At 39.4% G+C, this 27,093-nt stretch overlaps 1 protein-coding gene and 1 long non-coding RNA gene across 2 annotated transcripts; one reads left to right on the forward strand and one right to left on the reverse strand.

Moving 5' to 3' along the window:
- Window positions 1–11: 11 nt before the first annotated feature.
- Window positions 12–18,312, forward strand: OSTF1 (osteoclast stimulating factor 1). Its single transcript, XM_065663569.1, has 10 exons — window positions 12–187; window positions 9,119–9,165; window positions 9,808–9,858; window positions 9,941–10,004; window positions 11,022–11,075; window positions 11,516–11,623; window positions 11,922–11,971; window positions 12,089–12,167; window positions 12,635–12,733; window positions 15,735–18,312. Exons 1-10 carry the CDS (start codon window positions 154–156, stop codon window positions 15,791–15,793), a joined length of 645 nt encoding a protein of 214 aa, XP_065519641.1. The 5' UTR covers window positions 12–153; the 3' UTR covers window positions 15,794–18,312.
- A 6,654-nt stretch (window positions 18,313–24,966) lies between these two features.
- Window positions 24,967–26,460, reverse strand: LOC136005433 (uncharacterized). Its single transcript, XR_010608777.1, has 2 exons — window positions 26,278–26,460; window positions 24,967–25,346 (listed from the first exon to the last, which is right to left on the reverse strand). It is a non-coding gene; the product is annotated as an uncharacterized LOC136005433 (long non-coding RNA).
- Between the last annotated feature and the right edge of the window lie 633 nt (window positions 26,461–27,093).

The raw sequence follows: 27,093 nt of genomic DNA on the forward strand, positions 1-27,093 counted from the left end.
GGGGGGCGCTGGCTGTAGCCCCCGCCTCCCTCGTTCCGCCGCTCGCCTCGCCCTTCCTTCCTCCGCGCCCCGGGTCGGCGGCTGGGAGAGGGGTGTCCCACCCGCGGGCAGATCGCTGCTGCTGCCTCCTCTGCGCTCCGGCCGACTCCAGCCATGTCTAAGCCGCCACCTAAGCCTGCCAAGCCAGGTAAAGAAGGGCCCCGATGGCCTCAGCCGCCGTCTGTCAGCCTTCGGGCTCCCGGGCCGCGCGCAGCCGGTGCGGGGCAGCCCGCTGACACGGGTACGGCCTGGGGGTCGGGTCTGAGCTGTTAGAGCGGGGCTGCCCGCCTGCCCTTCTCGGTTTCCCGTTCCGCCATCCTTGCGCTGCTTCGGTAGGGGAGGCAGCCGCTTCCGCCGCCCTGCCTCCAGCGGCCCCGCCTGGAAGGGGTCGTGGAGCTGCTCCGGCTGCGGGTCTGGGGGGTGTCCCGCGCCTGCTCTGGCTCGGAAGAAGTTTCGAGAGTGAGCCCCAGCCAGAACCGGCGCCCGCGGACCGGCCACCCGTGCCTCGCCCTGGCCTGCCCCGTGGAGGCGCGGCCCGGCCCTCGGTGCTCGGGCACTGGGCTGCCAAGGGGAAGCTGACGTAGGCTGGGATGCACAGGAAACCCTCTAACCTGTTAAGAAATACGCGTTGAAATACTCCGGCGTTTGCCCAGAGATTGCGTGGGTTAGCTGTATGTTCACACATAAAAGCGGTTTTATCACGTAGTCGCATGATACCTACATTTTTCTAACACGGCAGCCGGCTGCTTCCTACTGTGGGATTCCCAGCAGCCAAACACTCAATGCGTCCTTTGACATACTGGCGTTTCTGTGCTTGTTGCCCTTTCTGGTACATTAAGTCACTGATACATAAATTTCTTTGCTCCTGCACCCTTTCCAGGTGAATTTAGTGAAAAGTTAGTTGGTGTTTTCCGGACTGTGATTACTGATCCCTAAATACATCTGAATTTCAATATTTTTTGCATTTAGATATTTGAAATACTGGTGGGTTTTAGAAATAATGCATAATATAATTGAGTATTTTAACCAAACAACTAATAAAACAAGTTTTTAATTTGAAAACAAGTAAGTGCAAACCCAGTTTTGACCATCAGCCTTGAGCAATACACAGGAGAAAAAATCTTTCAAAGCTTTCTGAGTGCAGAGTTTCTTCCATGGAAGAATTTTGTCTGTCCTGCAGTTTGCTAAGCTCTTTCTGAAAAGAGCTTACTTGAAATTAGAAAGTCAGTAAAGGAAGCATTGCTGTTGCAGACTCTCACTGAAAACTGGTACTGAGGAAATCTGTGGGTTTCTGAAGGGGTGTGGTGTTGCTGTTAACAGCCAAATATGTAAAAATGACAGATTTTCCCAGTGAAGTTGGTAACTCAGTTTTCTGATTTGCAGAAAGATGAGGCAGTTTTAATGTAGGATTCTTACAGAGTTTAAGGCTTTAGCCCTACCTAACCTGCAGGAGCTGTTAGACTAACACAGATGTGTTACATCTAATACTAGGTTGCTGGAGTGCTGTTTTGTGGTAGGCTTGATCTGATAAAATGCAGGCTGCCATCAGAAGAAGTTGTTCCCTGCCTGCTTCATACCGTGCTATTCCCTTTCCATTCCATTTAGTGATATAGCAAGCTGGATCCCGTTCATACCCTGCCATTCCCTTTTCATTCCATTTAGTGACATGACAAGCTGGATCAGCGCTCTGACTTTTTATGTTACATTATTTTTATGTCTTAATGAACTTGCTGAGCTGGTGTACTGCATGAGTGCTTGACACAGCAAAAGGAAATTGGTAGAAATAAATAGCTGAAGAAGGCAGAGTGAGAGAATAAATCTCCTAGTAGGGACTTTCAGAGCTGATTAAGGGCAGCAAGATTAATTTTGTCAAACCCATAATTATTGAAGATAATACAGATATTGAAGATAATATAGATATTGTTGAGTTGTTTTTTTTTTTTTTGGCGGTGGTGGTTTGTTTTTTGTTTTGTTTTGTTTTTTTTTTTTTCCCAAAGCGTTTTCAAGAACAGACTGTCTCCTAGCATGATGCAGAATGTTTCTGTAGTTATATGTCTGGCGTTATTCTGCCTGTAATGTCAGTGATGCGTGTGGTATTGTCATTGCATCTTTCAGGGTTATAGACATTAAAGTGTCCTGATTAAATTAAAGTAAATACAGGAGCTGCTTGTGATGAAATAGTTGCTACCACAGTGTAATGCTGTCTGTTTTGGTGGCTTTTAGACTGCAGCTGGTGGAATGGCATAGTGCATTTGGTCAAGCTGTGTTTAATTAGTCTTCACTGAATATTATCTGTTATCCAGTCTATAAACTGGGCTATAACTTGGGTCAGGGAACAGCGAACCTGCTTGCCTTGCTGCTGAATTGTTACAGTTCAAGAAGAGCTGTAGAAGAGGTTGCTATAGTTCTTTCCTTTGTGTTCGGGGGCGGGGGAAAGTGTAGGCTAGGTAGAGATGGAAGGAGAAAAAACGTGTCAGGGAAGTGAAAATATTAAGTAAAATAAATAATCATCCTTTCTACAGCAGCAAATGTTCACTGTACATCACAGGATTGTTAGATATCAGTGTTCAACAGCTGGACAGTGCTTTAAGAATGGGGACAGGGGAAGGAGATGCAGAGAGAGAAAAACTAACTGGCTATAGCATTAAGTGTGGTTTTCATCAGTACATGAGAACATTTGATCTGACAGAAGGCTTCTCTCTTAATCCTGTGTCATGCACAGCACATTAGGATTTCAGTTATAGAGAGTGATTTTGACATCAATATGTTTTAGACAACCATCTGATATGCTTGTCAACAAGTGAGCTAGTATTTTGGGGTCTGTGGTTAGCCTTTGATTAATGGATCATGATTACTTTTAGAGGCTTTAAAAAGCTTTTAATTTCTAGTATTTTTATTTTTTTGAGACTTTTTTTTTTTTAAAGTGCCTAGCTTTGCTTTTCTACTAGGGGTTTGCGTTATTTCTGTTTTATAGCTGTATTTTCTATTTAGACTTGGTACTGAACATACAAAAGAGTGGAGTGGGAGTTGAAAATAGCAAAGACTTTATTCTCTGTCAGCGTTATGCAGCGGGAGGGCTGCCCTTCTGCCTTTTCAAGAATTCTCATGGTGTCTCAGACTGCATTGTTCTTTCTCTGCAGAGTTCATTGACTTAAACATTATGTGTTGGATGCTTATCCTGTTTACAAAAGTTACTTACTTTGAACTTGACAAGCGATACTGGCTTCTGCTGTTCATCTCCTTGAACAGCACTCTCTGTCTCATGTTGCATTTTTGATTAGTTTTACACAGTGGGCAGCAACCGCTTTGGGGGAGATGAAAGCAGTATATTAATGTTTTAAGGAAACCTTACTTTACTATCATCCAGATAGAGTAAGGTTTATTGATCATGGCCTAGAGTCCACACAACACTTACATTTTATGGAGAAAGACCAATCTTTGAGGTAATCAGTTTTGAATTAATGCCAGTTGAGAGAAAGGGAGGCAGGAGGAAACATAACATAGGTAGTATAAAGGTCTGTTGACCTTTGTTCTGATTTTCTGTAAACAAATGCTGTTTGCTTCTTCCACTCCAGATACTGAATGATGCAGTCACAATTGTTCCTGGGCTACCTGAGTTTATCATCTACACTGGCACCAATTTACCATTTGCATTCTTTTCAACATGTCCCTAAACAGATTCCTACCTTTTTTTTTGTTTGTTTAATACACCATCCCCCCTCTTCCTTCCCTCTAATTTGTATGCCCTGTGTTCACTGTTCACTTCCCCTTTCTAACAAGCACTACTTAGAAGTAGAAGATGGTTCTCTAAATAGTGGGAACTCCACTTTTTTCTCAGTTGCGGCAATCCTTGAATGCTGTATTGTACTCCATCTTTACAAAAACCAAAGCTACAAGCTGCATCCCTGTAAAACATACTCCCACTAGTTTTATTTCTGCTTGAAAGTCTGGATGTGAAGCACCTTATTTTCTAATTCCTCAGAAGCAAAAAAAAAAATAAAATAATCAGTCTGGACATAATGTTGTTCTAATAACATTGCATGTCTCCTAACAGACGTGCAGATCATAACATGATGGTAAAGCACACTGCCAGCATATCACAAGTTATTCTGATCTGCAGCTTACCTCTGATACTGTGACTTGACAAAAAAATTGTATCTTCAGATTGTTGGTGTACACTGCCAGGTTATATGCTTCTTTTGCAGATTCTTAGGCCAGCATTCAGAAAACCAACATACTGTCCTTTAGCCACCACACTTTCTGTGAGGTCAGGCAGAAGATGCCTCTCACTTCCTTCAGAGAAATTCGTCTGAACCTGTATAAAAATTCATACTCCCAGTTACATAGGTTCTGGGAGAAGCCTCTAAAAGCAGCAAAGGCCCTGGAAATCTAAACTGTCCTTTTTCTTCCCCATATTCTAAATCTTAAATATTCAGACTTTTTGGTCTATCTGTTACATGCGCAGATTCAAATTAGTTGTTTTTGATCAAGTTGGTGCTAGAGAGAGCACCAGGTTCTTCTCTACTGCTTCTGTGCAGTCTTACGGGAGCAAGGAGGAAGATGGCTAGTGACAGCACCGAATTAGCTTGGACCTTTATAGGAGTTGGCAGACTTGAGGTTTCCCAATTTATCAACGGGTGACCATGTCCAGTTCTGATTTTTCTAGAGCATAGAGGTTATCCCTTTCTCTGTATTACAGGCAATGATAGTGCTTAGTGATATACCCAGCCAATCTGTTTTTGTAAAGTAAGCTAATTATTCTAATTTTTGCAGTAGTCTAGACCTGCTTACTCTAAATCCAGCTATGGAAAAGATGCTGCATCATGATCAGTATCTGATTTGTAGAACCCGGTTTGCATCAATGAGATTTCATTTTGTCTGTCTATGGCAGATGAAGCAGGATATGAAATACTAACCAAGACTCCTATTGGTCCACTGGGTCCAAGCCTTGATAACACCTGTCAGTATTGGCTTACTGCCATACTTACTTTCTTAACTAAAATAAATGGTTCTTGTACCAAGTGCTGTTTATTTTTTTGGTTGAGGAAGTGATAGAAATTGATGGGTAGTGAAATTATCTTCCCTGCTGTTTGGTGCTGGGAGTTCACCTTCACTCAAATGTAATGCTGTGCAGAGATGGATCTTTCTATTTTTCTTCTCCCCTACCCCCTTCTAAAGCTTCCAGTATTTTGAGAAAATTGTCCTTTTATTACTTTGTGTTATGAGCACAGCAGTGATCTTGCTTCAGTTCAGAAGTTGCATATTTAAATTGTTGTTACTGTTTATCAGCTCAGTTTCTTTACTTTTATGCACTTAGCTGAGAGAAGGTCGTATCAGAAATCCGAGTTGCCAGTTTCCTTTCCTCACAAAATCAGAAGAAGTGTATAGCAGAAGTTATCCAAAATAATTTGAAGGGCATGAGGTCAGCCCAACCTGATAAAAAGCATTTGGTTTTCATTGCTGGTTACAGAGAATCATTTGTTTGACTCCTTTACCTTGCTGTGTTGGTGAGGGAGGGTTTGTCAAATCGTGTCTGGGGGAGTTTGTATGTACCCTTGGTTCAGCAGTAGCAGTCAGTTTTTCTCCTTCTTAGTAGCTGGTGCAGTGCTGTGTTTTGACTTTCGGCCTGAGAACATTGCTGATAACACAAATGTTTTAGCCTGACCAAGGACTTTCTGATCCTCATGCCCTACCAGGGAGGAGGAAAAGCCGGGAGGAAGCAGAGACAGGACACCTGACCCAAACTGACCAAAGAGGTATTCCATACCACAGCACATCATGCCCAGGATGTAATGGAGAGTCACCCGGAAGGGCTAGGGCACTGTGGGGTTGGATGAGGTATCGGTCGGTGCTTGGTTGGGTGGAGTTGGGGGAGTTATCGGTCGGCTGGTAGTGAGGTGTTGTATTCTCTTTCCTTGTTATTTCCTTCATCATTATTGTTGGTGGTAGCAGTAGTGATTTGTGTTATACCTTAGTTACTAAATTGTTCTTATCTCAACCCATGGCAGTTGCATTCTTTCAGTTCTCCTTCCCATCCCTCCAGGAGCAGGGGGGAGGGCAAGAAAGAAGGGGGAGTGAGTGAACGAGCTTTGTGGTTGGGTTTAAATCGCGACAGTATGCTAAGAATATTTGCATCTGGTTAGTATGAGTAACAAGTTAGCTTGTTTTGTTCGTCAGTTGTTTTGCAGCTTTTTAATGCAGATTCCCTGAGAAGGGAAAATATAACGTTGTGGCTAAAGTATGGGATTGAAAAGAAAAAACATTTCCTAACCACAAGGACAAATTTAAGAGATTTAATGTGGGACACTGTGCCCTATTTGCTGCTTTTTTAAAAGGAATAATCCCCTCATTAGTCATTTTGAGAAAGAGGTCTTTTAATGTTTGCCTGGTGCCTTGAAGTCCTAGAAAGGCACTTATATATTTTGTGTTCTACTTAATTTTTCCTTTAGAAGTACTTGGGGGGAGTTGCAGTTAGTCAACTTTGGTAAGTTCAGATCAGTGCTAATGTATTAGTTCTCTGTCCTACATGAATCCTACAATGTGGTTCTTAGCAAAGTGGTAAGGGTGAGCACAGGCCAGGGACTCAAGTTTAATGTACCCTTTGCATCCTTACATTTTGTTATTTTAAATTTTCTAGGCTGTTTATTTTTTTTATTTAATTAGAATTTGGCACAAATAACTGCCATGCCAAAGTCCTGTTGTTCTTAGCTCTTACATGCAGCAACACAACCAGGTTTAATGTCTGTTTATGAAGAAATATTTAAAAGATAGGTTCCAGTAGTTAGTACTGTTTTACTTCCTTGTAAGGTGCTGTAAAATTAACATTAATCAGACCTGCAGTTCTGTAGATGAAAATCTGTATTTTGCATTTCATCACAGGAAAATGTTTTAGAATGTGTTGTGCTGTGTGTGATACCACAGCTTGACATTTCGGGAAGTAACTCTGTTTCAGTTGTGGACAATTAAAAAAACCCAAAACACTCCCAAAAAAAACCCCATGAATTGCCTTTCGTTTAAACATGTCAGCAATACTTTTATCAGTGTCAGTGTTTCCATTCTTTTTTTCCTCCCCTTAGGGTGTGATAGCTTTAGAAAACCTGTTGACACAGATGCAGTACATTCTTACAGGGAACACTATGACATGCACAAATCTGTATTTGTTGCTTTTCCCTGTCTTCTGCCATCTTCTCGTTTCCCCTTTAATATATCTTACTCTTCCCTCTTGTCCATTTCCTCCTTTTACGTACATAAAACCTTGAAAATCAGTGGCTGATGGTTAAAGTCGCTGGAGTTGTCAGTGTGCAGTTCTATCTGGCATTTCTCTGTCGCCCATGTAAAGAAAGCCAAGAAGGGATAGTGCTCTTGCATCACCCATCCTGTTTTGTCATGTCTTTCCCTTGTTTGTTTGTTTGCTTGTTTTTACTTCATAGAGTCACAGAATCATAGAATAGTTTGGGTTGGAAAGGACCTTAAGATCGTGTAGTTCCAACCCCCCTGCCATGGGCAGGGACACCTCACACTAAACCACCCAAGGCTCTGTCCAACCTGGCCTTGAACACCGCCAGGGATGGAGCATTCACAGCTTCCCTGGGCAACCCATTCCCGTGTCTTACCACCCTTACAGTAAAGAACTTCCTCCTTATATCCAATCTAAACTTCCCCTGTGTAAGTTTGAACCCATTACCCCTTGTCCTGTCACTACAGTCCCTAATGAAGAGTTCCTCCCCAGCATCCCTATAGCCCCCCTTCAGATACTGGAAGGCTGCTATGAGGTCACCACACAGCCTTCTCTTCTCCAGGCTGAACAGCCCCAACTTTCTCAGCCTATCTTCATACGGGAGGTCCTCCAGTCCCCTGATCGTCCTCGTGGCCCTCTTCTGGACTTGTTCCAACAGTTCCATGTTCTTTTTATGTTGAGGACACCAGAACTGTACACGATAGTCCAAGTGAGGTCTCAGGAGAGCAGAGGGGCAGCATCACCTCCTTTGACCTGCTGGTCATGCTCCTTTTGATGCAGCCCAGGATGCAGTTGGCTTTCTGAGCTGTGAGCTCACACTGAAGCTGGCTTGTGTTCATTTTCTCATTGACCAACACCCCCAAGTCCTTCTCCGCAGGGCTGCTCTGAATCTCTTCTTTGCCCAGCTTCAGTTCACACATTTCGTTCTGAAGCTCTTAGATCTAGGAGGTATGTCCTTGGTTCATCATTTTTATATGGATAACAAACAGATCAGAAGTTTCATTCTTTTTTTGGCTCTTGCCACAGTACCATTGTTTAGTTTCTGAGGCAGAGTCTGAGAAGTGTTGGACCTTTTATGTCTAGGAAATGGCTGCTGTGAGAGAGACTAGTAAAACCAAACTGAAATTTTATGGTGTTATTAAAAAGTAAGATCTGGCTAGAGGATGGGATAGAGTTACAAATCTTAAGCAAAATCATACACACACACACAGAGTGTATGACTCCATTTGGCAATCTAAAATATTTACATGGATTAATTTTATGGTTATAGTTTCACATACACTTAGGCCCCAAAAAGCGTGAGATGCAAGACTACAGAAATGCTTTGCTTAGTAGTTATGCCTTGACATTGGCATTTGTAATTTTTCTTAAATGCAGTGATTTCTGTGCTACGGCATTATTTTCCTAATCTGTAATGACTACAAGTAAGTGTGAGAATATGTTGCAGACATCAGTCGTTGTTATATTTCTTTATTTTTAATTCTGTATCACTTGACAAATCTGAAATTATTAATAGAAATCTCTACAACATATATAAGTGTGTGTGTGTGAATATGACTTAAACTACACTTTGCCTCAGACTTCAGTTGACCTGCATGGTAAGTGTGAAGTCCTTGTTCTTTGACAAGAAGCAGTTTATGTTTAGCTGGTCAGTTGGCCCATTTCTTTTAGAAGCTGTGCTGCTGGGTTGAGTCTTTTCATCATGATTACAATTTTCAGAGGCATTACACAAATTTGTTCAGCAAGCAGCTTTAAAGAATTTACTTGGATTTGAGGGCTGTATGTGTATGCGATGTTTAGAAGGTATGATACTGATACTGATTTTGTTTGTTTCCTTTTTAGGGCAGGTTAAAGTGTTCAGGGCCCTGTATACATTTGAGCCCAGAACGGTAAGTGTATCTAGATTTAACTGTTTTGAGAAGCGTAATTTTAATCTTGTCTGTAACAACATTTTTTTTTCAGTTCTGCTAGGGTTTTATTAGATACGGTTTATTAGACTTGCGGTATTACGTTTTCAATGAAAAAAAAACTTTTTGCTGGATATCCTTCTAAATGTGAATAAACCTGGGTGATTAATCATTGCTTTTCTTTTTTAAGTACAGCTCATTTTAAAAGCAGCATGCTTTCTTCTCTAGTATAAGTTACCTGTAATCTATGATAAGCAATATACATGGTTTTTTGCTTTTCTTCCAAAGGCAACAAAGATAATTTAAGAACTGAAAGATTTTGTGAACTGAGGCCAGCTAGAGATAAGTTAACAAACACAAGATATATTTCACTGCTTTTCTTGCACAGTGTTCTGTTGAAAAGACCAGGTTTTTTCTTTAGTTATCAGGAAGGTCACAGGTCCGAAAAGTGAGCTGTAGGCAATTCAAACTACAATATGAAAGACTATCAGGACTGTCTAATTGCTGGAGAACTTGAGTTTTTGCTATTTTGAAAGGAGAGCTGAATGTATTCTGCTTTACCAAGGTATTTGTTTTACCTAAGTACACACATTCAAATTTTTGTTTACTTTTTTTCTTTTTAAGCCAGATGAACTGTACTTTGAAGAAGGAGATATTATCTACATCTCAGACATGGTGAGTCTCAGACATCCTGTAAGACTGAATACTTCTGAGATGCAGCATATCCCTTATAAGATATTTTCCTTATTCTCTGCAGAGTGATACAAACTGGTGGAAAGGAACTTGCAAAGGGAGAACTGGACTAATTCCAAGCAACTATGGTAATGTCTAGAATATTTCTATTTGGCAAGATCATTCACAATCAAAGGAAATCACTAAATAAAAATGACTGATCTACTGATTTTCAAAAATTGATCTCTACCAGGGTATTTCAGAATACGTCTGCAATATAGGTCCTCACTGTACATCAGCCTTGGACAAGCTGTCTTACATTTTTATTGCTTACAGAAAGCTTGAGTTTGTCAGGTATTCATGTTTCTGCTTGTGCAGGTAACAACAACAGATGCTCTCATTTTTGAAGGGAAGAACACTTGGATCTAAAGGATAGTTTTATAGACAGCACACGAAACTGAGGCTTCTATTCTTGGTATTCTAAATGAATGTATTGAATTTTTTTAAGATCTTCTTACTAGCAGTATCTTGGCTATATTCCTTCAGTCTGTACATTGCATTTGTTTTAAGTAGACCTAAGGATGGGCAGTGGCAACCCTTTAATAGCTTTGAGGTCAGGTGGCCTCTTACAGAAGTAGATAATCAATACTGGATTGTTAAGTAATGGATATGGACTGGACTGCATATGGACTGGACTGCATATGGACAGGAAGCTAAATCAGATTGTGAGCAGTTTTGTAGACCTTCTTTGATCCCTCCTCTCCCCCCCTTCAGAAATGGGACTGCTTGCCATTTTTACTTTTTAATGGTTATATTCAGCCACAGAAAACATTATTTTCTTGGGCATTGCAACACATTAAATATTCCATACCTGTTTGAACTGAACAGAAATGCTTTTTCAGATTAAATTAAAACCACTTTGAAAAGCCTTGCAACAGCACAATTCTTCCAAGCCCTCCTAGGAAATGTAGGCAGGGTAGCAGTTTTACACGGCAGTTTGCAAACTGCTAATACCTTAGTAATTGTGGTTGCTTCATGTTGTCCCTTCAGTAGGAGACATCTTCTGGAATAAATCAAAGTTTTATTTCCATACAGGTGCCAAATATCTGTTCAGTTTCAGAAGTAGTTAGAATTTCTCTCTTTTTTTTTTTTTTTTTTTATTTCAGTGGCAGAGCAAGCAGAGTCTATTGATAACCCACTGCATGAAGCTGCCAAACGTGGTAAGCATGATTTGCGTAATGCTGTAAGATGATTTGTTTGTTTTCTGCCAAAATAATAATATATTTAAAATGAAGTTGTCCTGTCTGTTTGGTTGTGTGGTATTTTGAACAAGTTATGTGGCAAGTTTTGCAGCTTTTAGAAGCTGAACTGGTTCACAGCCTGGTAGAATTACCACTTTGTGATTTATACACATTGAAAGTTTAGTACCATTTGTTTAACTACGTAGGGATCTAATAGTCTTCTGGGAGCAGAAGAAAAGGTGTTTGATGTGACTTGGACTGGTTGTTTTATGAATTATAAATGTTGCTGCTAATCACTTTTTTCCTCACAAGTTCATAGAAGGACTGACACCCATCAGAAATAATTGGGTGCCTTTAATGGCTCTCTTAACTTTTCAAAGAGGAAAAAAAAAGTCATTAAAACTGTATTTGTCTTTCAGGCAACTTAAGCTGGTTGAGAGAGTGTTTGGATAATCGAGTTGGGGTCAATGGCTTAGACAAAGCTGGAAACACAGCTCTGTACTGGGCATGCCATGGAGGCCACAAAGGTATTGGAGAATTATTTTGAAATGATTGTTCCCTGGTTTTCTTGATTTGCCTGTTAGTCTGTTTGCTAAAAGTGCAGTACTAAATAATAAAGCAAAGATGTTTTAAATGTCATTCTATTTTTTATTTTAAGGAAAGTTAAAAGCTTGCTTAATGCAGTCTGACTGCTACAGATTTTCATTAGTTGTTTGGATCACTCTTTCTTTGAATCTTAATCAGAATTTAGACTGTGAATGCAAAAATGTCTGTTTTATTTCTGCTAAATTTTTTTGTTCACCCCTCCCACCCTGTTTTATGCAGATATAGTGGACGTTCTGTTTACCCAGGCAAACCTAGAATTAAATCAACAGGTAGGTTAATCCAGCTGACCCTTGCAGTAGAAGTGTGATGTTAGTCATGCTTGGTACAAGCTGAAAGGTTTTTTTTTCTGTATTTTAATCCTGTTGCTTTTCCCTCTAACTCCACAGAACAAATTGGGAGACACAGCTTTGCATGCTGCTGCATGGAAAGGTTATGCAGATATTGTAGAGATGCTGCTGGCAAAGGGTAAAGATCTTCACCAAGGTTTCAACAATCTATGTGGCAGACTAGATTGCTGAATGTTTATTAATCCGTATTTCTTTAAGTGTTTTTCTGTAACCCAGCTACGGTCCCTAGCCAGCTTACCTGCCTGACTTCATAAGCCTTGCAGAAAATTGTGGCAGCTGTTTGGAGAATAGACATCTCACCTGCTCAAGATAAATCTCATCCTGCTTTGCAGATAAAGTGAGGCACTTAACCCCAGAACAGCAATGACATCTGCTTCCTGGAAAGGGAAAGCAGCCAGCGAGTTCCCTAGTCAACTGTAGCTTACAGAAGAGCATCCATAGTTTTTGTTTTACTTCAGAGCAGTACACAGATGAGATTCCCATGTCCATTACTGTTCAACCCATGCTATTGAAACTCATATTGTAATACCATTGCCCAAAAATATCTGGGACAGTTATTCATGATGAAAACTTTCTATTCTGAAGGGGCAAGAACAGATCTGAAGAACAATGAGAAGAAACTGGCATTAGACATGGCAACCAATGCAACTTGTGCTTCCCTTCTTAAGAAGAAACAGAGTGCAGGTATTTCTGGTTTTGTTATTCTGATACATTCTTTTCCTTTTTAGGGGACACTTAGTATTTTGACCAAATATCAGTATGCTGATAGCCATAAAGTTCATGGGCTGAAAGCTGTGTTTGGAAGGGTTCTCTTGAGAGTGTCAGTTCGGTGGAGCTATGATAGAGATGTGTGGTTTATCACAATTCAGTGTGGCTGACTCCATACAAAATGCCATCTTGTGTCAGCAAGAGGCAAAAGAGCTCCAAAGATGTGGAAGCCATAATGGAAGGGGAGGAAATGGAAGACAGACTCTTCAGAGTGGAGAGACAGAAGGCAAGTAAGGATGGAAACTACTTTAAAAGCAGCATACCACAAGGGACAAGGTATGAGACTAAACCAATGTGGTATGTTCCCTCTTACGCCTGTCCATTCTTCCAGGCTAAGCCAAACAAAGACCAGCAGATGCTCCTCTTTTATTTCCTTATTGATACGTATTTTTTTAATAGAGAAATATAGAGTGTTTTCAGGTATTTATCAAAATAGTTTCACTGCCTCCCACTTGCATTTATTTCTCCTAATAGCACAGTGTCCAAAAGAGTTAGATATAAGAGTCTATTTTAAAAAGCTGAACAAAGACTGCATTGTTCAGTACTGCATAATTAATGTTACCTGTAGCTTTCAGGAGGCTGAAGTTAGGGTGGGAACTGCAGGTGAATTACACATGAAATGAGAAATTACTTAAAAATACAGGCAGAGTTACAGCTTGTGTCAGTGGGATATGCAGTCTAGCAACTGTATTGTTGCTGGGCTAGGGAGAACAGATGGGATGCTAACCTGTGGGTGGTTAGCGGTGGGGATTAAATGGTAGAATAGATGACCACAGCTTTAGAAGGCCAAGAAGAGCAGTTGCAGCAAAAATGCTGTCCAGCTTTTTGACAGAGGTAATACTTGGATTTCCCAGAAAACCCTGACAAATTTCTGTCAGTTTTGACTCTGGAGAAAGCAGTGATAACAAAGAGCAGAGTTTCTTCTGTTTCCATATTCTTTTTTCTAATGTTAGTTAATATTCATTTGGAGCCCTTTTCATCTTTGTCAACTGTAGGCACCTGCTACAGGAGTATTCTCTATTCTCATGTCCAGAATAATGGTATTAATGTTTAATTTTTTTGCTGCTAGGTAACTTCTGGTATATTTGCTTCTCTCCCTCTGAATTGATCTTGTTTCATGGCTGACTGATTTATCATTTTTATTTACTTCCTAGAATGGTTAGGGTTTGAAGGGACCTTCAGATCCTATAGTTTCAATCGCCTGCCACTGGCAGGGATGCCACACACTAGGCCATCTTGCTCAAGGCTCTGTCCAGCCTGGCCTGAACATTGCCAGGGATGAAGCATTTACAATTTCTTTGTGCAACCTGTTCACCACTCTCACAGTAAAGAACTTCTTCCTTATATCCAACCAGAGCTTCCCCTGTTTAAGTTCCTCTGTTACCAGTCTCTGGTACTCTTACATGCTACCTTTTCTTGTCTGCCTTGGTAAGAGCTCATGTTCTCAGTCTAACTGCAGTTTTAGTATTAGCTTCTTTGTTTGCTTTTCTGTCTTCATTTGGCCTTTTATAATCTGTGACACCAATGGTCTATATATTTTTCTTGTATTTTGTATTTTCTCGGTTATTCACTTATTCTGTATGTGTTGATTCTGTATTTCAATATTTCCAATATCTGTGAGTGAAACAATTGCTCTTTTCCAGAGATTTATTTCCTATATCAGTAGTGTTCCTGTGTCCAGGTTCAGATCTGTTCCTGTTTAGATATGGCTTCAATCATAGTCATTCTGTGAAACATTTTGTTTTACCCAAGGAAGTTTACTTTGTCTCCATTTAAATTTCAAGTTTTGTGTTTTGTTTGTGTATACACACATTCAAATGTCATGATTGCAGAAGTATATTCTAAGAAATGAAAGTTGTTGAAATCCTGTCATAGAAATGCAAAAGGATTGTGCTCCTGAATGGGGTAATAGTTGTTACACAGAAGAATGGGATTTGTCCTTCCTTGAAGTATGGCCCTTTAGCATAGCACTCTACAATTTGTTTCTGTTCTTTCCCTTCTTCCTTTGCTGCTTCTCCCATTCAAAAACAAACAAACAAATTATTCTCTTAAGCTTATTTTATCAAAACAGGTAAGCAGGTCAGTTTTAAATTTACTTATTTTTCCTTTTCCAGAAGCCTTGGATAATATGATTATCACTTCTGCGAATTATATCAGTCTTGCTATATCCGCAGCTGATATTTTTAATACTTTATTGTCATATGTTGTTGCAAAGCTGTGACTGAGTAGGATCTTGCTATTCCTGGCTCTCAGTAGTGTAATATAATACATGTTATATATAACCCATATTTCTGTTCCCATACATTTAAAAGTCTGTAGGCAAATAATTATCTGTCACAAAAAGCCCATACTGTTTATCTTTGTACAGTCCCGAAGGTTGATGTAGTTTTCCAGGCAGTGCTGCATGTCTGGTGAATATACATTAATACTCCTGTTTTCTCCTTACTATCCTTCAAAAGCTTATAAGTAGATCTAAGAAATACTTATTCAGGAAAAAATGTTTGAGACAAAAAATGGGAAAGAACAGGTGAAATCTATTTTATTTTAAATAGAGAATGGCAGCCAGCTAAGCACTTGGAATAAAACCATAGGGGTTCTTCCACCAACTCACCAATCTTTTCCTTTGTGATGTAGTGGTAACATATACAGAAAATAGAAGGTAAGAGTTCCAGCTCTGGTTCCAGGCAGCCAGAAGATGGCTCTTGAAGGTCACAAATAGACTGTATCTCATATGTAGTAGATGTGATTATTGGCTTAGCCCTGCTTTTGAGATCCAGATCTACAGCCCCATCTATGTAGCCCTAACATCTCTAAATGACAGAGGAATCGGCTTTCTCAGTTGCTGGTTTGCAAGCGTTGCAAATGTGAAGCTTTTTATGATTTTAACCTGGATTGAGAGAGCTTTGTTTCTTTCCAGGTACAGTCCGAACATCAAGTAATGCGGAGGAATACCTCGATGATGAAGACTCCGATTAGCTTTTCAGCCTAAAGAACTATATCTTGCATTGCCTATGTCATTCCCAAAACATCTTTACAACTGTAAAAATATCTAACTTAGAGTATTGCAGTCTTCCAATATAGCATATAAATGAGAGGGTGAAATCATACTTTCCAAAGGAATAATCTTCATGTGTGCAAGAAGATGCCACATTTTGAGTCATAGTTCCTTTGGAATTGTCTTACAGAGGAAGTGTGGCATATCCTTATTGTTGAATGAGCAGAGGGCCATCCTCTAAATTCACAGATTTCATCTCGGGCCTTTCCAGCAAGTGCCTTGCGTCCCTGAAGTACACTCCTTAAACTGAAAGGTCCCTTTGGGATAGCAGGACACTGTTGCTAATGTTTCTCAAAATCTCCCTGGATACCAGTTCCTTTGTGCAGATAAGATAATTAGTGACAGTACTGGTTGACAGGCGTGAATACCTGGTTGACATGGCATTCATGCCTGGCATGAATGACTGGTTGACAGGCATCTCACTGCTATAGAAAATGACATCTTTTGCCCACATGGAGCCACGACAAGGTTTGATTTTTTTTTTTATTGTTTTGTTTTGGGTTTGGGTTTTTTTGTTTTCTTTTGGTAAATCTGCCCCAATTCCTTCCTGTACCCATCTAAGTAAGGGGTAGAATGACATGGAACAGTCTGCCCCTGGACACTTTTGCTGTCTTCTCTATTGCTATGGGCCCAATCCCTGAAATGTAAACTCAGGTGAAATGCTTGCTTAAGTCAGGCTTGCTTGAAAAGTGCTCTTAGTTTTGGACTTAGTGATGTGATTACTTTGCTTTTTAAAGTGCATTTTGCTGAAACTATTTGTAGTGAGAGGACGACAGAATATTTTTCTATTTATCCTGCCTATTTTTTTTCCCTGATCTCTTGCTTTTATTTTTTGAAAGTGTTCTTATGTATTGCCCTAAATTACCTCAAAGCTTAAGTGTGTTTGAAGGAATGAGGGAAGATGTATATCAAATACACCACAGGTATCTTTAGAAAAGATACCTGAAATCAAATAATCACTTAAATGTATTGCTTCTTTCTGTGAATTAAAGAGGACTAAAAAATAAATTGAGCCACTTTTAAGCTTCTGTGCAGAGTTAAAAAGTAAGCACTTCCTTCAGATTGCTCAAATAGCTGCAGCCAAATATTACACCATACTAAGGGATACTTCCTTGCTGTGATGGTAGGAAAATGTTGCAAGTGTTTGAGATGCAGTCTTATTTTTAATTTTTGTTGCTAACTTTCCTGTTACAACTTTGACAGATGCAGTCCAACACAGCAGTCTGTGATATTAAAAAAGTGAAAAAAATAAAAAAAAAGCTCTTAGATTGGGGATAAATGAAAAGCTCTGGTACAAGACTGGGGATAAGTGAAAATCACACTAAGTGTTTCAGAAATTAAAAGAAGACTAAAGCTTTCTCATTTTAAAAAATATATTGAACCAGATTTTTGTATTTTTATTATCCTACGAAAGACTAGGTACAGGTAAGGCTTGTTAAATGAGCTTTTACCAAAGAAGGCATTGTTCAGTTGACCAGAAGTGTATAAGATGAAGGTGTTGCACAAGTAATTCTATGAGTAATTCTCTGAGTAAAATAGTCACCTACAGATATAATTCTGAATGGTTTAAGTGTTAAAACTGTAGAAAAATGTTTTAGCCCTTTGAGATACTGTGGTCAGCTGAACAGTGATGTTTTATTTTGTGTGAATTTAGAAGGTCCTAGAGAGGAAGAAATAAAAACCAAAGCCACCAAGCTTTTGTCTCTAGCTTTCATTAGAACAGTTGTTGTATGTGACTCGTAATAGATACTGTCCTGCTTTACATTTTATCAGCCAGCTGTTTTTACTAGCTCACATTTTTACCACTGTCAAGCCACATGTTGTGCTTCATGCTGTTGATTAATTGATGCAATTTCACAGTGCAAGTGAAAAAGGACCTGTAATAAGAGGCTGGAGAAGCAAGAAGGTTCATATATCTGTTATGTAATTTTTTTCTTGCATAAATGAAGGTTAAAAATCTTCAGTGTGACAGGACATGGAAAGACTAGCTCTTCCCAAATCACCATTTTATCTGTCAAGCTTTGAAGGCAGAGTTTGTATTCAGAAATAACTTAATGTGATGTCTTCTGCTGCTGTGGGTTTAACATCCTACAAATTAATTGCAGCATTTGATTTAAAAGTCTAATGTTATACTCATGTCTGTAAAATCAGCTGCTGCCAGAAGACCCTGTGTAATTCTGCAGACTGATCTAGGTGCTGCAAGAGAAGAATGGTGACAGAAGTACAAGTTGCGCCCACGGATTGCCTGTGAAGTCTTTACTGGAGTGTCCTGAAGAAGGCACATTTACATCACAAGGCAGCTAGCTTGTGCTGTAATCTGTTTTGAGACCAAAATTACTCTCTTTTTCCTTCACAACTTTGTTTTTCCTCATGCATTACTCATCTTCTGAAATACAAACCACTGTGAGACTTTCAGGCAATAAATTTCTTTTTTGCCTAACTCTAGCAGTTAAGTTTTGATTAAAAAAAAAAAAAAAGTAAAAAAGACTAAAAAATCCCAAGCAAAAACAGCAGAGCAAAGTCTTGCATCTAGAGGGAATTGCAGCTGGAGTAAGACTGATACAGTGACTTACTAGTTCTGCAAACCCACTTACTCCCGGTACTTTTCTCCAGTGTTTGTGTCACTTAAATTTATCCAAGATAAATTTATCTTAGGTACATTTATGACTTTCCAAGGACAGCTGCCTTCAGGTTTGTAACAATAAGAAAATAAGTTTTTAAGAAAGCAGCAAAATGGAAGATGTCAAGCTCCTGGTGTCTCCTAACTGCACGCTGAAGGATATTCTGTCTTGTGTGCTTCTGGTTGAATTAGCGTGTGTGCCTTTCTGTTGAAAATGAGCTGTATTCCAGTTAGAAGTGCTGTGCTGCTGGGGGATATAAATTATTTATTCGAGGTTTTTTCAAAGTAAATCAGTAAATTTTCTGCTTGCTTCGTCAGAAATTAAATGCTAATTCCTTATTTTCTAGAAGAGAAAATGGGACATTTCTTGAACTGTGTTTAATGTAGTTCTTAATCCCTGTGTAAAATCTTCAAGTTATTACGCTGCTTCACAAGGACAAAACCCACTTTACTGAATTCAGCTTTTGCATGTCCCAGCACCTGAAATGTAATCTGCTCAGAACAGTTAAGGTCATGTTAAATGCTTAGACCCTGTGGCCCATTTTCTAACACTTGACAGTTTAAAACCCTCCTTTCCCCCTCAATCCTAATTTCTGAGGACAGCACTGTGTTTCTTGCATGTGAGGTTTATATCAAGGACCAAAGATTGCTGAAAGTAGGTTCACCTGACGTGGTAATTTCAGTTATGTGCTACAAAGTCATGCAGCATACATCACTGAATTAAGGATTAGCTTTCAGTGGTTGCCACCTACTAGTGAAGCCATTGAAATGGAACACAGAGCAGAGTAAAAAGTAACAGACTATTAATCTGTTGCTTCTTGAGACAAGTATAAACTCAAGTTACAAAAAGTGTTTCAGGACAATGTTAGTTGTACTGTAGGAGGAGACAGAAAAAAGCAGAAATGGTTATGAAGAACTTGAAACAGGATTCTTTAAAAGAAATCAGTTTGATATCAAATTAATTTGATAAATCTGTATTCTCATTTGCTAAACAGATGAAAAGGTAACAGTTATTTGGTTTCGGTTTTTTTAAGCCACACAATAAAAGAAAGTAGAGGAGCTAAAAATAAAACCACACTACAGAAACAGTTCAGAAAAGTGTAACTTTACATGACAATTTCTGGGGCAGAATTTGGACTGGTGCTAGTGTCTGCTTGTGGCAGGAAAGAAACAGGCACACATTTACCTGATGCCTGCTGTTCGCCAGCAGATTGCTGATGCTAAAGATGATGTGTCCAGTCTGCACCTCTCCTAGACAGCTGTATCACTACTTTATTCATATAATCCTGGAATACCAAGTTGGAAGAGACCTCAGGGATCATCTGGTCCAACCTTTCCAGGCATAGCATAACCTAGATTAGATGTCCCAGCACCCTGTCCAGCCAAATCTTTGAAGTGTCCAAGGCTGGGGAATCCACCACTTCCCTGGGGAGACTATTCCAACGGCTGATTGTTCGCAATGTGAATTTTTTTTCTCTTGTGTCCAGTCAGACTGTGGCCTTCCTTTAGGCTTGGTAGGGCAGGTCTATAGCACATGAGAGAGTTCTTCTGAAGAGAGATTTCTTCAACAGATCCATGAGCAACATCCCTGGAAAAATTAGTGCGGTCCAGCCAGTATTCTCCGTCTCAGTTACAGAAGAAGGGGCCATTTCCTGTGGTTGCGAGCAATTCCTGAGGTCAGAGGCTGAAAAGCCTGTTGCAAAGATAATGGTAAATTAGAATGGGGTTTTTAGTGCATGTGGAATAGCACAGATTTTGCAGAGTACCAATGCTCAGCTGTTCCACATGTGTTACATTTATGCAGCCAGAAGAGAGTCTATAACCTTCCCTTTGAGTTAGAGTTTTCACTGAAATCCTGAAGGATTTCAGGAACTGGGATCTATAACTGGAAGCTTTTTCTTACAGAGATGGATTATTCAGAACATCTACTATTTCTTAACGTTAAAATCCATATTTCTTCCTCTTCTTTCCAAAGAGGCTCTTAATTTAAAAGGCTTTAGTGAGGTTTAACATAAAACAGGCATGAAGACATAAAGTACCAGAAGCAAATAGGACATTTAGAAGTTTATTGTAATCATATTTCTGATTTGATGTTTTGAAGCAAATGTCTGGAAAACAGTGACTATGCATTTTAAGTGGAGGACCACTGTCTTTAAGCTCAGCAAAACCTGTATTCTCTTGATTTGTGTTGCTTAATATACTACATTTTTGCAGCTTTTCTGCAGTCACACTTCCAATTAACTTCATGTCTACAGGGACATACCTTAACCTTCTTCAGAGATATTCAACATAAAAGTGGAATTAAATCCGCAAATTTTACATCCAATTTTAATGTGTCTTTCCTGTTTAGCAGGCTACTATAATACAAGTAGTTCCAGAGTGTTGGTAATTTACTTCAGTCTTTTTTAATTGAAGGTTTTATTTTTTATCTTCACATATAATTTCCCTAATGTTGATAAAGTTATGGCGCATTTCACATAATCTGAAATTCATTAAAGAGTAGCACATTTCCTTCTCAGCCTATCAATTTTTACTTCTCTACAAAAGCTAATTTATGCTTTTCCCTAAGATTTCTTTTTAAGCTCTTTTGTTAGATAATCCCATGGAAAACAACTTACTACTGCCTAGCTGTAAGTTTAAAACAGAAAAGGAACAAAGAAACAGAAAATGTGTCTAGACTTCGTGCAGTGATGCTGAAAGCAAGAGCAGTAAACATTTTGTTAATGAAAAGGTTGTGCGAGAGGCAGGTTGAGCAGCAGGCATTGTACTTCAGAGAAACTTAACGAAGACTGGTTAAAGCCCTGAGCTAGCATTTACTTTGGTTTTAATGACTTCATCTAATCAGGGAACATGGCCAATTCTGTTAGATGCTGTGAATACTTTCCTAAAAACTACTTTCTAAGTGGAGTTACAACAGTGGAAAGTGACTGCGAAATTGAAATACTTCCCAATTTCATCTTGCTAAGACTATGGAGTGCCCTCAAGTCAGACAAGAATAATTCAAAAGCATGAATCATTGCAGAGGCTGAACTGCTGCCAGTACTTTCTCATCAGTAGGAAGATCTCTGAAGATGAACAGGTTACATATGCTGCTTTTAACTAGTGCTGAAAATGTTTGACGTATTTCAGCAGGTATGATGAGGTCATTCAAGTTAAATGAGTTTGAAATGAAAAGCCATTATTACACAGGAGTAAATAGGTTGAAAGGGTCTGGTGGTACTTGTATTTAACTATTAGTAATTTCCATTGAGTTTTACCCAAAGCCAGGCTACACCAGCCGCAGCTCCAGCAGTTTACTTATCACTTACAAATTCCAGTTTTACTCATTATTTTAGTGAACCTCCAGTTTAGTGTTACATTGCTATTTTAAGGGCTGTTATTGTTAAGCAGCTGAGCTCTGTCTTTGCACTTTTCTTAGTGACACCAGTTCACTGCAGCCTATGTGCTGTTTTTCTTTGCATTTCAGTCTAGTATTTAAAAAGTTTAAATGAAATCTTATATGCTAGTCTTAGTTTTCCAGTTCAAACTGGGTGACTGACTGAAGTAAACTGTAGCCCTCTGCTTGCCTGAAGTGACTGGATTTCCTTCAACAGTTAAAAGTATCTTGAAACTTAAAGACAAGGGAAAAAGAAAAAAAATTGAAAACTGAAGCTAGCACATGGACTTTATAAATTTAATATTTTTGTTGACCTGTGGGTTAGTGAAAGCTCCCGTGTCTCCTCAGATATGAAAAGGTAAGAGTTAGTGCAATATAGCATGTTTGCATTTATGGTAGGAAGACAAGGTATTTAAGGACCTGCACACCAATATAATCATACTATTTTTGTGTAAATCTAAATTTCAGGGAACCTGAAATTACTGTAAGGCAAGACTTGCTTAGGTTTGTGATTAGCCATTTCCTGCACCTCTACAATTCAAGATATGCTGAATCTCCTTAAAAACATTTTTCAGCTCATTTAATTTCATACCCTACCATTACTTGGAAAGATGACTTAGTTCTCACTTTTAAAGGCACAGTAGACACAGGCAAGACATGACACTGCATTTAGTTACATTAATTTTCTTGGCTGTTGCAAATGCAACTATTTGACACAGTCCTAATGCAGCAGACTGTTCTCATAGTCAATTCTGCACTACTGTGGATAAACAGAGGTTATAATAGGACTAAGTGAAAAGTAGGGTTTAATTGACTTTTTTCCAAGCATCAAAAGTGTGATAAGGGCAGGCCATGTAGGTTTTACATACATTCTACATACAGTCTTCTGCTTACCCACAATCAGGACCATGCACACAGATAGCCCCTTCACTAATAAGACACAGCTATTATTCACCACAGGTCAACAGAAAGCATTCCTATCTGATGTACTTCTCTTAAGGTCAGTATTTATATTTTCATCCTGAGGCCTTTCAAGAAAGACAATAGAAAATGGCCAGTATGAATTAGTCGAAGGAACTATATCGATGTTGGCTGTCTTACGGTAAGCACAGCACGAGATTTAGAAAAACCAGGAGAGTTAATGAAGAATAATAATATGAATATTAAAATTCATTAATATCAGCTGTTAATATAGAGACAATGAAATGTTTTCCAGTTCCTTGATATGAAAAGCTATTAACATTGTTAAGGATGAGTATTTAAAGCTGGAACATAACCGTGAACACTAGAAAATTCCAGGCAGAAGAAAACTAATGTTGTGTCCATACACAGGAACCAAAAGCAGCACAACTGCAGTAAGCATGCAGAAGTTGGATACAATGGAGTTCATATAGACAATAAGGGCTAGCAGTGTAAAGCTGAGTGTTAGCCTGAATGTCTGATGGTGCTATCTGTGAAGATCACCAGTTTTCAAAACCAGCGTATCTATTTTCATACAACATATAACTTAATGCCACATTATATTCCTATTCAAACATAGTTATAATACAAGATGTGCCTATTAACTAACATCAGAAAAAAGTCGGTTTTGGCAAAAATCTGTCAAATGCTGAAGCGTATGTAACACCAATTATTTAAAAATTTGCAGTCACCATTGACCAATTCTGTGGATGTAATTACAACTCGTGAGACAGTCAATAGTGATGCAGTTTATTACTTCATAGAATCATAGAATGTTTTGGGTTGCAAAAGACTTTAAAACTCATCTAGTTCCCTGTGCAATAGGCAGGGACGCCTTCCATGAGAGCAGGTTGCTCAAAGCCCCCTCCAACCTGGCCTTGAAGTCAGCCAGGGCTGGGGCAGTCACAGCTTCTTTGGGCAACCTGTCCCAGTGTCTCACCACCCTCACAGTAAAGACATTCTTCCTCATGTCTAATCTAAACCTCCACTCTAAATGTTCATCAATTTATGAGGATCTATTCAAATGAAGTGTTTTTTAAGAAAGCCATAGGCAAAGTTACGCACCTAGGAAGGAAGAATTAAAAGAATACAGTTAGGGAACAGGAAATTGTGATTTTGCTCAGGCTGTAATCTCTCCCTAAAATCCTTTTCTCCTTCTGCCCTTTTTCCTTTTCTTATCATTCCTTGCCATATTCAAATGGATGTGTCGGTCATCCCAGTTATCTTTTGCCACACAGCAACTGAGGGTGGCAGATACTTTCTTTGATGCAGATGTGAATGAGATTTTATTCTGTTTTCACTAAGTTACATTTTGCTTTGTAGCAGAAAAAAAAAAAAAAAAAAAAAAGAGTGGATAATAATATGACTGCAAAGCCAGCACTACAAGTTCACTTTATACAGTAATTCACAAATGTTAGAGTACCTGTGGCAACCCAAACAATCAGTTTTTGTGATAGACTTTGGCTGATCTGCTGTAAAAGAAATTACAAGTGAAATGAGAAAAGAGTGGATATCTTTGATGGGAATAAAAAACCACCAAAAACCAAACACCCCCCCACCCCCAAAACCAAACCAAACAAAAATGCCAAAAAACTTTCTATATCCCACTTCTGGTGCGTAACGCTGCAAGACCAGGTATCTGTTAGTTGTGCTGGTATGTGGCATTCTTATACCTGATTGTATTTTATGAGTTCAATGGAATGTTTTCATACTAATGAAAAATAAAACCTCAGGCCATTTGCAACGACAATTTTACAGTGAAATGGCCTTTTTCTGTGGTGATGTATTATTGCTCTTGCAGATCCATTTTCCTGTTAGTTTTTAAAAGAACATGGTTTTGCCCATTCTTCCATATTAGCATAGCTTGCGGCCCTACTCTGGTGTGTATTTCCACTGTAATATTTATTTTCTTAAAGCTGAAGCTGGTTCCAAGCTAAGAGCCTTCTTTAAGGCATAAAAGGCAGTTTAATTAAGCTTTACTTTTCTTTGTCTTTTTTTTCTCAATCACCTCTTTTCCCTGTAAAAGAATGAAAACTTGTTTATTCTTGGAAAAATTCCCATCAGCTTTTCCATGCCCTTATCAGGTATGCTAGGGATGTCATCCTCAAGCAGGCTAGCAGACACTTGGAGGTTAATAGTTGAGATAATAGAGTTTTATTTTTAATTGTGTAGAAACTTCTAAGTGACTCAAGTGACTCTTCCAGTGACCCTGTCAAGGAATACCATCACCTAAGCATGCTGCCTCTTTTGGATGTGACCAGCAGATTGGATTTGAGCACCAGTGCCCCCAACAGCTCTGTTGTGAAACCCAGCAATACAAAATGATACTTTAGGACACACATCCTTGGACTTCAAACAGCATGTTCTGAACTGACTGGAACTTCCTGGAATCTGGAGCCAAATGTCCCTGTTCCATTTTGGGATGACGCTGATAGGTGTCCCACAGACTGCTCACTGACTTACAGTATTAATTTCAGGTTTATCTGTTGCTGTACTTCGGGGTTCAGCTGTCCTGCAACTTTTAAGAAAGCACATTCTCATCAGTAGCATGTTGGGTAATACCAGCCCTTGTTCTCTCAGCAGAAATATCCAGAGTAAGATACTTGAGCAAAGTTCAGATACCAGTTGCATCCTTCTTTGAGTCTTGACACACACTGGTGGATGCTTCATCTTCTGAGATCAATTCAGGGAATATAGTCAATGCTAGCTTCCAGTATTTTATTTTAACAGGACTTTTAACAACCGCACATTAAAGACATTTTTCCATTTTTCTCCAGGTCAATATCACAACTCACTGGCCCGACTTGCCTGCTGCTATAAATGTTACTTGCCATTTTGTAAAAGGTGACAGTAACCACGCTGCCTTGCCCCATTGTCAGGCTCATTTCTCCTCTGAGTCACCTAATTTACCTCATACCTAGGTTATCTGTGGTAAGGTGAGAAACGTCTGTAGGCTTTTCTCGCCTTATTGTGATCAGTCTGTGACACTGGAAGAGTCTAAAGTTTTGTCCTTTTGAGTTTTCTTAGTTGTAGCAAATGTGTCATGAAGCTATTGTGTGTATGTTAAGTGCAGGAAATCTCAGTGAAGTCTGGAGGACTCAAAAAATGCTAAAAAAAGATAAAGCAACAACATAGCCATGTCCTGGGGACCTGCCTGCAAAAACTTCTGTAGCATTCCTCTGAGGGACTGATTAATTTACGACACTAATCCGTACACTGGAGAATGACAAAAGGTCATTTGAACGGCCTTGATTTCTTCAAATTTGCCCAAATTCCTTTAACATAGGTACTTGGATGTCTGTTTGTGATCTACTACTCTGTCTTTTGGGATATAAACAGCACTAGAGGGTTCATGCTGTTGTTCTGTGGTTCTTTTGACAGTGGCACTATGTGAAAGAATTGCCCCCAGAAAGCAGGTCAGGCATCAGAGATACCTGCTGCATGCTTACCTCTGAGCTGCCTTCTGGCACATCGATGATTTCATTCCTTACAATAACGTATCTGTGACAGTCAGGAGAGTCCCCAGACCCCTGGTCTGGGAGCTATTCCTGGAAAAACCTCCAAGTAGATTGAACCACATCATGGAAGTTACAGCAATAAAATCTCTAAGTAAATTGTTTCACCTATTTTTCAGCTTCATGGTCCACATTCAGCTTTGCAATGTGCTGTGTCACCCAGAGATTTCACATATTGTTTGTGCCACCTGACATCACCCCAGTGCCTTCAGGTCTGATCCAAGGTCTCTGCAGCAGAATGGGAAAACAGAGGAAATCTGTGTCTATGCAGCAGTGTTAAGAGCTTCAACTCCTTCTATTAAGGAGCATATTAAAAGGATAATTTCTACTAGATACCTCTAATCTGGAAGTCAGCTGCCCCAAAATGCTGTAGACATAACTGATACTCCAAAGTGATAGCAAGAATACAATGGCTGCTTTTGTAAACATCCCAAGATCAGCAGAAGCACTCACATACTTTGCCTAATGCACACACCTGTCTACTGACAATGACAACTGTTCATGGATGATAGTTCATAAACCACTGTATGGGGCACTGCAGACATGCATGGTGCTGAAGAACGTGTCACTTTCTTGCCTGAACAAGGAGAGCTATTCTGCTTGTTGTGTGTCCACTATCCTCTAGCACGCTAGCTTGTTTAGATGCATTACAGCCATATGACTTTTGCAAAAAGCCGGCTTAGGGACACCCAAAGGTTGCCACTGGAACATACATACATTTGGCAGGCAGAAAGCAGGACCGCACAAGCC

This window comes from Lathamus discolor, chromosome Z, assembly GCF_037157495.1.
Source record: "Lathamus discolor isolate bLatDis1 chromosome Z, bLatDis1.hap1, whole genome shotgun sequence".
Classification (NCBI taxonomy): Eukaryota; Metazoa; Chordata; class Aves; order Psittaciformes; family Psittacidae; genus Lathamus; species Lathamus discolor.

Excerpts from the sequence above, each read along its gene's own strand:
- OSTF1 (XM_065663569.1), top strand. The coding sequence starts at position 154 with ATGTCTAAGCCGCCACCTAAGCCTGCCAAGCCAG. Across the intron at positions 188-9,118 it reads ACCTAAGCCTGCCAAGCCAG|GGCAGGTTAAAGTGTTCAGG; the intron begins GTAAAGAAGGGC and ends TTTCCTTTTTAG. Across the intron at positions 11,624-11,921 it reads ATGCCATGGAGGCCACAAAG|ATATAGTGGACGTTCTGTTT; the intron begins GTATTGGAGAAT and ends TGTTTTATGCAG.